Source organism: Ipomoea triloba, chromosome 1 (assembly GCF_003576645.1).
Source record: "Ipomoea triloba cultivar NCNSP0323 chromosome 1, ASM357664v1".
Taxonomy (NCBI): domain Eukaryota; kingdom Viridiplantae; phylum Streptophyta; class Magnoliopsida; order Solanales; family Convolvulaceae; genus Ipomoea; species Ipomoea triloba.
The window spans coordinates 33,562,644-33,574,084 of record NC_044916.1 but is presented as its reverse complement, the minus strand read 5'-3'; the positions used below and the strand labels follow the sequence as shown (position 1 = coordinate 33,574,084).

The 11,441-nt window shown below is 37.6% G+C and overlaps 1 protein-coding gene and 1 pseudogene across 2 annotated transcripts; both read right to left on the bottom strand.

Annotated features, from left to right (window-relative positions):
* Positions 1 to 2,968: 2,968 nt before the first annotated feature.
* LOC116012789 lies at positions 2,969 to 4,835 on the bottom strand (annotated as a pseudogene).
* An 83-nt stretch (positions 4,836 to 4,918) lies between these two features.
* LOC116023338 (octanoyltransferase LIP2p, chloroplastic-like) lies at positions 4,919 to 11,096 on the bottom strand. 2 transcript variants are annotated; one of them, XM_031264340.1, is made up of 5 exons: positions 10,698 to 11,096; positions 6,465 to 6,662; positions 6,114 to 6,378; positions 5,440 to 5,590; positions 4,919 to 5,347 (listed from the first exon to the last, which is right to left on the bottom strand). In XM_031264340.1, the coding sequence occupies exons 2-5, from the start codon at positions 6,596 to 6,598 to the stop codon at positions 5,073 to 5,075; spliced, it is 825 nt and encodes a 274-aa protein (XP_031120200.1). In that variant the 5' UTR covers positions 6,599 to 6,662; positions 10,698 to 11,096; the 3' UTR covers positions 4,919 to 5,072. The 2 variants fall into 2 exon arrangements, with proteins under 2 accessions (XP_031120200.1, XP_031120195.1); XM_031264335.1 differs by having other exon boundaries at positions 6,465 to 6,601.
* Positions 11,097 to 11,441: the final 345 nt, after the last annotated feature.

Sequence of the window (11,441 nt, the reverse complement as noted above, 5' to 3'; positions counted from 1 at the left end):
TATTTTGTGAAATCACCACCGTCCTTATAATAACTAATACCTTACAACGTAACATGCATATTCATCTTTTCAATTAGTTACTTTTTTTTTTTTCCTTTGTTCGACACAAGATTTAATTTTTATATATCAAGTTGTAGATCAGTGCACCTCTTTGATTGTAGTTTAATATATAGAATTAAAAATGTGTGGAAGTAACTCCTAACCGAGTTTTTTCTTTTCTTTCTCTCACTACGCTTCTTGGGCTCCTGGTTGTCTGTGGAGGAGTCTCCACACATGAAAATCACCACTGAAATTAGGAAAACGGACATAAAAATGCAACCCACCGCGATCAATACATTTGTCATTGTGGAATGGTGAAGATATAAGGTCAGGGTTTTTTTTTTTTGGGTGTGACTGAGTTGGGAGATGGCCAGATATATAAGGTTATCTGGGTGAAGAGGTTTTTTTTTTTTTACCATCCCTCCTAAAAGTCAACACACTAAGTGGTAGGAAACTGACAAAATGATTTGCTCCATTCACATGGGTGGAATGAAACCTCCAACCTCATACTTAAAGGGATGAGGTGTTGAACCACCACGCCAATCATGTTGGTTTGCTGAAAATGGTTATATTGTTACCTCAGTAATTGTGATTGATCCAATGCACTTCCTCTTCACTCTAAATATTATATCAAAGAAATTAATAGTGGCCCAAGTCACAATCAATTTGATTAGATTGTTGAGTTGAAAATTATGAATTTTCAAGTGTGATCTATTAACTTATGTGACTTAATGGCTAAATCACAAAGGAAATCTTATCGAGTGTATTCTCTCGTTACCCCAAATATTAATTTCATTAAACTCCTGAATCGCCTAGCCTCCCACATCCGTAGTGTACGTACGGGAAATCCTCGATCAGAAGCCATTGTTATTTTCATCGCAAAATTTTGGATCCTGGATGGATCTCGTCAACGTAACAACCTGTACGTTATAAGCTTTAATTTGCTGGGAGATCTCTCCGGCAAAAACCAACGGAGAACACGCTTTTCCCGCTCTTCATGCTTCTCATCAGGAACATCGGGGGTTACGTCACGTCGCTGCTAGCTCATAAACTGAATGGATTTCCTTGGCCATCAATTCGTGAGCCCGGGTGGCCTTGATGGCGTCGTCATCTCTAGGGATTCATGTACAAAAGAACACCGTCCTGGATGTGATATATAGTTGATCAAGTCTCGGTAGATAAAAAAAATACAATTCAGCTCTCCACAAAAGCACCAACAATGAAATTAATTAACTCGGGTATGCATTTATACAGATTACATAAATTAAAGGAATGAAAATAGAAAGGATAATATAATTGCAATGATATTTCCTTGATTCATATAAATTTATGTGAGACCGTCTCACCATGAGACGGGTCGGGTCGGGTCGGGTCAAGATGCAAATGTAACACTTATATGCACAAATGCCATACTTATATGCTCAAATGTAATACTAATCAGGAATAAAATTTTAGTTACTTATTAGGGTAAATGTAATACTTTTAAGGGTAAATACAATACTTTTACATTTCGATTTAAAAGTATTACATTTTTCCTCAAAAGTATTATATTTGACCTTATAAGTGAGAGGCACTTGTCAACATTACTTATTATGAAAAATGTATTATTTTTTATCTTATAAGTAACAAAAATTGTATTTTTGATTAGTGTTATATTTGAGCATATAAGTGTGAGTACGGTACTCAAGCCAAGACCCTAACTCCACCACAAAAGCTAGCTCATGAGTGGAGGTTTGGCCCCAACTTAAGTACCACTCCACGATCTCTTGTGGAGCCGATGTGGGATCGTATCATTAAGTATGACATTTGCATGGTGCTTTGAACCGACCCGACCCGTCTCACGAATAAGGATCCGTGAGACGGTCTCACACAAGTGTGACCCATTTATTAATTACAAGAATATTATAAGGGTTTTTTTGGGTAAATTCTCCGGGTTTCTCTGTCCGTTTAATGGTTCAGATCCACCCACATTCGCTCCGAGAGGCACAGAGCTATTTATACAAAGAAACTTCTAACCAATTAAGTTAAATTATATTCGTGGTAGGTCACGAGACTAAATCCAAGCTCAAGTGGTAGATCGTGAGATTAAGTCAAGACTCACTATTTTGAGCCCGGAAACAGACTCCGGACTCTCCTTAACCTACTCGAGTCATCTTCTTGGACCCCTAGCAATGGGCTCCTAGACCCAAGAGTCCATCAAGTAAAAATGGTGATCATCAACTTGGAATACGTACTTGAAACAACAAATATTACAAGTCCAAGTCCGAGTTTCATACAAATATATATGACCAACCGATTATGTCAAATTAAACATTACAAAAAAATGTTGAACAGAAATAGACCCATCACTGTATCACATAGCATTTGCTATCGTGCCTTAGCTTTGAACCTTTGCATCGTCAGTAAAGCAATAGCTGAATTCAATTATTATTATGATAAATAAATAAATAAATACATAAAGACTTAAAGACTAATACAAATTCAACATTAAAAACAAGTGGAAAATCAGCTCTAAATCCACTGTAAGTTTCAGTTCGTCCTTCGATTCTTCTTCCAACACTTATACTATAAACCTAGAATAAATTCATGTGTCTTCTTTTTCAAAAAACATCTTTAATTTGTATCGTATCCCCCAGAAAAAATGTAGAAAAAGATTCTAAATTAATATTTAAAAAAGGTAATCACCCACAATTACATAGCTAATGAAAAATAAACGGATAAGACGCATGCAATGGTGTTTATACTTATGGGATAGGGATGGGCAATTGAATAAACACCCAGTCAGAGTATACTCGAAGGAGCCACCCCGGCCCCACCTAAAAACCTGTCAGAGCCACAATTAGGGAGCTCAGGAATTGAAGGCTTGAAGCTCCACCTAGTGCTGTCACAAACAAAATATAATATATATATGACGGTTGAATATTTGTAATATTAAGTTACAATTATCATTTATACAACTTTGCCATCATTATATTACACAAAATGTTGAATATTATAACTAGTCAAGCCACAAAAGAAATATATCCTCACTGCAACATATAACATTTGCTATCATGCCTTAGGTTTGAACCTTTGCCTGTGCAGCCAATAATTGGAAAAGCAATAGCTCAATTCAATTATGAAGAGAAGAGATAGGATAAGGCCAGGGTATCCCTTCGGCTCGTATAGTACACCAATTAAATGCATATATTATCATGTGTCACTGCAGTTCCTTTGACCATATATCATACCCTCCACTTAATTAATTAATTCAACAAGTTCTTCCACTCATTTCTGCCATGATATCATATTGGAAAGGGTTAATATAATTCCTGGACTGTGAGGAAGCCAAGTAAAGAAATCAATTGACATGTAGTGCAGGGGCAATATTGATCCACTCATATGGCAACCCTCAATTACATTACGCACTTTTATGATCACATAAAGAATGGAACTTCGTAATATTTAGTATAAAGCGGAAAGAGTTCTTTGAGTTGAGGTTCACTGAAGTCATACCTTATTTATTTTCCTCGAGGGTAGTGTAGGTTTGGCTTCTGCTGAGGCTTCAGATATCCGAGCCTGGGATTTCTCATTGGAATAACTACAGTAAATTTTAAAGCATCAATCAGATATTCTCAAGCCATCTTTTAAGAACATAAGATGATTACTGATTAGTGATGACATAAATGGAATGAGTTTCTAAATGTTTTGCGGGGAAATTATAATCTCAACAACATCAGTATCCATCCACTATTTGAAATGCTTATATCCTTACGTTGAAAGCATAGTGACCCACACAGTCTACCCAAAGGAGCCTTTGCTCTACTGGAATCACACCATAAGTGATCAGATGAGCAAACTGCCAAAGCTTCCATCCTACCTGTGAGAAATAAAAACCAAAATAAGTTGTCTCCATACATGAATCCACATTCCCGGACCCACAAAAGAATTGGGAATTTCAGGATATGAGGTATAACCCAACTTCCTGTTTTAGTTGCTTTTCAATAACTTTTCCAACCTTCACAAACAGATTTTGAAGATTGTCATAGAAAGTGACATAAACAATCACTCTATTATCATTTTCAAAAGGAGATCAATCTAATACACATAATGCTCCATTCTAATGGTAGTGGAGTTCTCGATCCAGTTTACAACATAAAAGTAGAGATATTCTTAAAGTGATGCACTGATGCATCAACAATCAATGGAGTACTTTTCCATTCACGTCATAGTCAAATATTTTCTTACCATCAACATTGGCAAAAACATGGCTTGGAGCTCGCTGAAAATATTGTTAGGGGATTCAAACCGCAAGAAACCCAAAACCACATATATAGTAGATGTTCCAAACTGCAGTCCAGACGGTTTGGTCAAAAGCAACTTTGGCAGGGACCACCCACCAATCATTGAATGGGAAAAGAGCTTGCAAATGGAAGTCAACTAATATCAGCCAAAGATAAACACTAAACATAAAAAAGCAACAACAATCACCTCACAAATGTGGTAATAATAGTGGGAAAGAGATCCATCAAGTGTGAATCCAATAAGGCCAGATCAGAACATGCGTGTCCGATCAAAATCAAGAAGAGGTTTCCCTCCATAACACTTATAAAGCCCATAATAAAATTAAAAAATTAGACAAAACAAAATACTTGTCCTGTTGTCCACAGACCATAAAGGTTTGAAACTTATCAAAATTAAGGGTTTTTCCGGGGCGATGGACCGACATGTGCAATCAAATCTCCCAGAGTGTAGACAATGCCACTGATCACCATTTTAGCAAACGCAGGGTTTGCCTTCAGAACCTCTTTTTTCATAGTAAAAGCATTTTTAACAGATGATGTTTGGCTCCAATTTCATAATAACATAACACAGTAAGATAACAAAGATTTAAGAACACTTTAAAACCAAGAACTAACAATCTCTGATAAAATAGTTAAATCTTTAAAATAAATGTACTGAGTTGCACAAATTTTGTATATATCTAAATCAACTCAATTAAAAAGAAAAACTGTCATGGAGGTAAGGGGTTGCATCCTGTTGAAAACATGAAGTTATTTATAGTAAAGATCAACTTGGAAAAGTTCACAAAACTCCTTGAGTAGTGATTTGTAAGCAATATCCATTAGTTGAGAATCATCAATTTTATTGCATGAATTGGAAGAAACTCCACTCTGCAGCTCCTTTATGCTTCCAACTCGACGATCCTGGATTCCACAGGGAACTATCTGTTGAAAAGCTGCTAAATCAGTGGTTACATTGAGTGCTAGGCCATGGAATGTGATCCATTGAGAAACCTTAATGCCAATGGCAGCTAGCTTCTGATCTCCTGAAAGAACAAGACATGCATACTTCAAAAACATGCAGCACTGAAAAATACCATTAGAAGAGCTTACAAACTCGAAGAGATTATGGCCTTACCAACCCAAACACCAGTCAAGCCTTCAACCCGTGAAGCTTTGATAGAAAACGATGAAGAAAGAGCTCGAATTATCACCTCTTCCAATGCCCTGAGGTACCAATGAAGGTCCATCTTTTGGTAACGGAGATTGATAATAGGGTACATAATTATCTACAGAACCACAATGTATAGATTTCAGAAACAAGTCACAGATATCAATTCTTGCTCTCACAATCTTTCAGAAGAATTTTTATTTTCCTCTTTTGGTCCTACAACTATCAACGACTTTTAAAACTTTGCCACATTTGGTCCCTTTGACCTAATTTCTGGTCACCGAACCAAATAAATTTCAAAAACAAGTCTCAAATATCAATTCATGCTCACACACATCTATGAAATTTGTCTGTATAACCTTTGAAGTTAACAGCACATAGCAAGGTCTTGAGGTTATCAGCAATGGATCTCAGAGGCCTAATTAACCATCATCCCTACATCAATGCCAACAGGGCAAGGTTTTCATCAACATCTAGATTTAGAGCCTAACTAAACTGAAACTTTCAACCCATTCAATCCAAATTTTCAATAATTGAATATTAGCTTCTACTAAGATATCCCATGGTATACCAAGAATTTCTCAACCACACAGAAATGGCATAGGAATAAGTTAAACTCCAGTGGGCAAAGCAGAATGTACCTGACCAGGCCCATGATATGTAACTTCACCACCACGCTCCGTTCTGTACACATCAAAAGGAGCATTCTTTTGATCAAAACGCAAGTATTCTTCTGAACCGGCAGCTCCCAAGGTATAAACCGGATGGTGCTGCAAAACAATCAGGCTGTCTACAAAATCTTCATTTCTTTGAACAAGTGCTTTCCTCTCCTCGACAATGGATTTCTGCAACGACCAGGCCTCATCATAGGGGACTAGCTCCTTGTGCTTATCATAGCACTCGCAGCTGGTTTTCAGGAGAAAAATAAACACCCACGAGTGAGAAAGCCACGCACACCAAGCGTTCGACAGAATTACGGACAGAAAAATTACCGTCTTTTAGCTTCAATCTTGAATGGCGTTGATCTTGAGATAGTGACGGAATTCGTGCTTCGATTTTTCTTACATGAATCTATAGGTGCCCGAGTTAGAGTTGCGCAGAAACCAGAATTTGGCAAGACAATCATTTTCTGCACATAAACCAATCAAGATCAAGCGGGAATTGTACTCCATTGTGTGTGTGTTCAACTCCTAGTTGAAATAAGCGAAAATCAAACGTAAAACTAAACAAATTTTGCGGTGATTGAGAACAGTGCAAGTCTAGGCTCAGTAAAGAGTTAGGGACGGAGCTTTCAAAGCAGGAATCAATAATGGGCCATTTGACTTATGGGCCTGTACATTTGGGCTTCATTAAAAAGGGTTCGAGCTCGACTCGATATATTATGGCAAATTATTGTGTGAACCATAGTCTACATAACTGTGTGGACTATAAATATAAAGTACATTTTAATATATTAAAATTACATTATTTTTGTACTGAAGGTACATTATTTTATGAGAACATAGTAACATCTTCGTGGCTTAGCGGGCGCATACAACACGTAACCGCGGTTGTCGGCCGTTGGAAGTATTAGGAGACGGTGTGATTTTCTCCATGTAATATGGCACGTGACGCATCAAATTGAAAAGGAATCATTTCTTGGAATCTCCAGATTCATTGTATGACTAAGCCGACGATCCACCAGAGTCGACCAGTACACAATTCTAAGGAAAGATGTCAAACGCCACGTGTTCGGCTATGGTTGCTCGTGGCCCCACTCGTTCAGTTGCCACGTATGCCGCCGAGTGTAAAATAAAGGAAAATTCCATTATTCCATTGCTCGTGGCCCCACTCGTTCAGTTGCCACGTAAGCCGCCGAGTGTAAAATAAAGGAAAATTCCATTATTCCAACCCCTCTTGCCAAGAAAAGTGAAGAAGAAAAGGCAAATAAAAAGTGAAAAGAAAGGAAATATGCCACGAATCTTCTATGCTCCCATCCAAAAATCTGGGAAATAATCACAAAGAAATATAAAGCAGCAATAATTTTATTACTACTTTAGTAACAAAATAACCATAGTATAGACAAGTTTAGCGTTCAGGGCTCATTGCATACAGAGTTCATTGAGTTGAGAATTTTTTTACCATCTCCTCCCAGCTTCATCTGAGTCCAACATGTTGACATGGGACCTTAGGATTCTAGTACTGCTGAAACTTGAGGTCATGTACCACCTTAGGATTCTAGTACTGCTGAAACTTGAGGTCATGTACCTTGGAAGGATTCTAGTACTGCTGAAACTTGAGGTCATGTACCTTGGATTCAAGTTGTCCATCCTGTAGTGGTGGTAGGCTTCTGTGATGTGTGTTCCTGACACCTTAGGATTCTAGTACTGCTGAAACTTGAGGTCATGTACCACCTTAGGATTCTAGTACTGCTGAAACTTGAGGTCATGTACCTTGGAAGGATTCTAGTACTGCTGAAACTTGAGGTCATGTACCTTGGATTCAAGTTGTCCATCCTGTAGTGGTGGTAGGCTTCTGTGATGTGTGTTCCTGACAGCACTCCAGCCTCATACCACCTAATGCACTCTGCAAAATTTTTTCCATCTTCAATATTCTCACCATGATGTCTAGTACTATTTACTAGTTGCCTCACCATTTCTTCATGGCTTTGAATCTGTCTTTGAGGTGCAACTCCTTGCAGTTGATGATTCTTGAGTCATTCATGTTGGTCTCATTGCCTCTGACATCTTGAGGTCAGAGGGCTCATCAGATTGGTCTGCTGCCTTCTTCTTTCCTTTCCTTGCAGTCTCAGCTTCTCTTTTGGGGTGCAGCCACGTAGCTTCAGCCAAGTCAACAGTTCCAGAGTGATCTGTCAAACATAGCAGCAGTTCCAGAGTGATCTGTCAAACATAGCAGCAGTTCCAGAGTGATCTGTCAAACATAGCAGCAGTTTATGAAAAAGGGAACGAAAAAGGGAACAACCGAGGGATCTGTACTCATCTCCAGAGTGAAGGATATCATGTAATTAAATAAGGGATCTCTACATATTGCCCATTCACTTGACCCTATTTTTCATAAATTTCATTTGACCCTATTTTTCATAGTACATATCCCCTATTTAATTACATGATACCATTCACTCTGGAGATGAGTACAATCCCTCGATTGTTCCCTTTTTCATAAAATGCTGCTACATTAGACAGATCACTCTTGAACTGATAACTTGGCTGAAGCTACAAGGCTTGCAAAGATCAATGAAATTTATTTCAACAACAAGCTGCATGCCAAAAGAGAAGCTGCATGCCAAAAGAGAAGCTGAGACTGCAAGGAAAGGAAAGAAGAAGGCAGCAGACCAATTTGATGAGCCCTCTGGTGCACAAGCTGAGAAGCAGCACGTCGAATGACTCAAGAATCATCAACTGCAAGGAGTTGCACCTCAAAGACAGATACAAAGCCATGAAGAAATGTTGAGGCAACTGGTAAGTAGTACTAGACATCATGGTGAAAATATGGATGATGGAAAAAATTTTGCAGAGTGCATTAGGTGGTATTAGGTGGTATGAGACTGAAGTGCTACCAGGAACACACATCACAGAAGCCTACCACCACTACAAGATGGACAACTTGAATCCAAGGTACATGACCTCAAGTTTCAGCAGTACCAGAATCCTAAAGTCCCATGTCAACATGTTAGACTCAGATGAAGCTGGAAGGAGATGGTAAAAAGATTCTCAACTCAATGAACTCTGCAAATATTTATGAACTCTGTATGCAATGAGCCCTGAACGCTAAACTTGTCTATACTATGATTATTTTGTTACTAAAGTTATAAAATTATTACTGCTTTATATTTCTTTGTGATTATTTCTAATAGTATGTTAAGTCAATTTTTAGACATGCTATGTAAACGTAGAATTTGAGACTGAAAATTCTTAAGTATGAAAACTCTTCAAATCAGTCACAAAATACGTATAGGAATTATGTCTAAAAATGACTTAATCCTTTAGAAAAATTCTTGTCATTCTTGTCAAACACTTCATAAGTTGAGAAAAATAATACTCCGTAAAAGAAATGTTTTTGAAAAATTATTCCAGCTATGACTGAGTACAGTTATTTTGGGCATACAACGTCGGTTATTTTTCGACGTAATTTTGGCCGACGTAATAAATAAACGATACAACGTCGGCTATTGTGTTAGGTGCCGGTACTCTTGCCATCACTAAGTTGCTTTCCATTGATCATGATTATTGGCATGTGAGTTATTTTTACCTGGATATCATAGATCATCTGGAGTGATGTATTGTTAATTTTGTTTGTTTGTTTGTTTGGAGAAATTCAGCTGAGTTTCTGTTTAGGTTTAGTCCGTTTAGAAAAAAAAGTTCTTTTCAACAACCCCCTTCGAAAGATCTAATGCACACTAGATGGATAGTATCCCTCACACTAGAAAGTGCATAAACCAAAGAGTCCACATTCTAAGGGGTGAGGGCATCAAGGATTTCTTGTACGACGACCGGGTCATGGGCTTGAGCTAGAAGCCATTGGACATCAAGGGTTGAGCCAGGTACCATGGCAGATTTTTTTTTTAAGAAAGCTCTATCCATGGCAGATAGTTATCTAAAAACAATAATGAAGCATATGTAGGTTTTAAAATAAATTGAATGATAAAGCACAAATGTAGTTCTCTAAAAACACAAATGAAGCCTATGTAGGTTTTGAAATAAATTGAATGATAATACAAGAATGAAGCTTGTGTAGGTTTTGAAATAAATTGAATCTTAAAGCACAAATATAGTTCTCTGAACACAAGAATGAAGCCTATGTAGGTTTTGAAATAAATTGAATGATAAACAGAGAAAACAATTTATGCTATATTCTGTCTCCCTTCTTCATCTTTCATTTGTCTTCCATGTATGCTATATTATAAACAGAGAAAAATAAACCCTAAAGGCCTAAACTGCTAAACTAAATTTTCTGGAAAAATGATAAAAATCTAAAACATTCCCAAATTTTCCCAAAAGAGAAATATTAAAGCCAAAAATTTTTTTTAAAAAAATAGTAAAAACAAATATTAATATTAATTAAAGCACAGGTTTGGCAAGATTTGAGTAAACAGAAAAGAAATACTAAAAATATAAAAAGATTAAGGAATAATACAACAAACACATATATAAGGGAAAAATTTCTCAAAAATGTTATTAAAAAAAATCCAAAAACTTAAAAGCACTGGTTAGTAGCTTGCGGCTTACCTAAAGCATTTTCATAGTTACGGACTCAGCGGCCCAGAACTCCGAAAGAAGTGAAGAACTTCCCAGATCTTGTTCTACTCTACCCATACGACATATCTAACTAATCTAAGGTTGCTTGAGGCTTGAGAGGGCACATGCGACTCGGGAGAGATTGTGAGACCCTGGGAGGTCAGAGATTCAGAGGTGACCGAGATTGTGAGAGGGCGATCAACGGAGGCCGGAGACAGAGAGGTTGAGAGAGTGAGAGGGGTGAGTGGTTGACTGGTGAAATTGTGAGAAACTGTGGAGATCGGAGACAGATGCTAAGAGAGACAGGGATGGTGAAATCTGTGAATGGTGAAGTGGTGATAGGCTGAGACCTGAGAGAGTTGAGAGGAAGGCGGAACTACAGAGGCACAGAGCGGCGAAAGGGGAAATGATAACAAATGATATAAAACCCACTGCCAATGACACTGTCTAGTGTCATTCGATGTCCCAATTAACACTCCCTCATGGATGATGGTAGTACTAATATATATATATATATATATATATATATATATATATATATAACCCTACTCTCACATTATATATCTAAGGATATCTCGGGTTTTGGGTCGGGTTCAAAATTTAATCAAATAACCCGAAACCCGAGCCGTTATTAATAGAAATGGCCAGCTTTTTCCGGGTTCGAACCCGATCCGAATCGGACTAGGGCGGGTTTCATGAGACCCGTTTTATGCTCACCCCTAGACTGTTAATTTG

Excerpts from the sequence above, each read along its gene's own strand:
- LOC116023338 (XM_031264340.1), bottom strand. The coding sequence starts at position 6,598 with ATGATTGTCTTGCCAAATTCTGGTTTCTGCGCAACTCTAACTCGGGCA. Across the intron at positions 5,591-6,113 it reads CATATCATGGGCCTGGTCAG|ATAATTATGTACCCTATTAT; the intron begins GTACATTCTGCT and ends GTGGTTCTGTAG. Across the intron at positions 5,348-5,439 it reads CTTGACTGGTGTTTGGGTTG|GAGATCAGAAGCTAGCTGCC; the intron begins GTAAGGCCATAA and ends TTGTTCTTTCAG.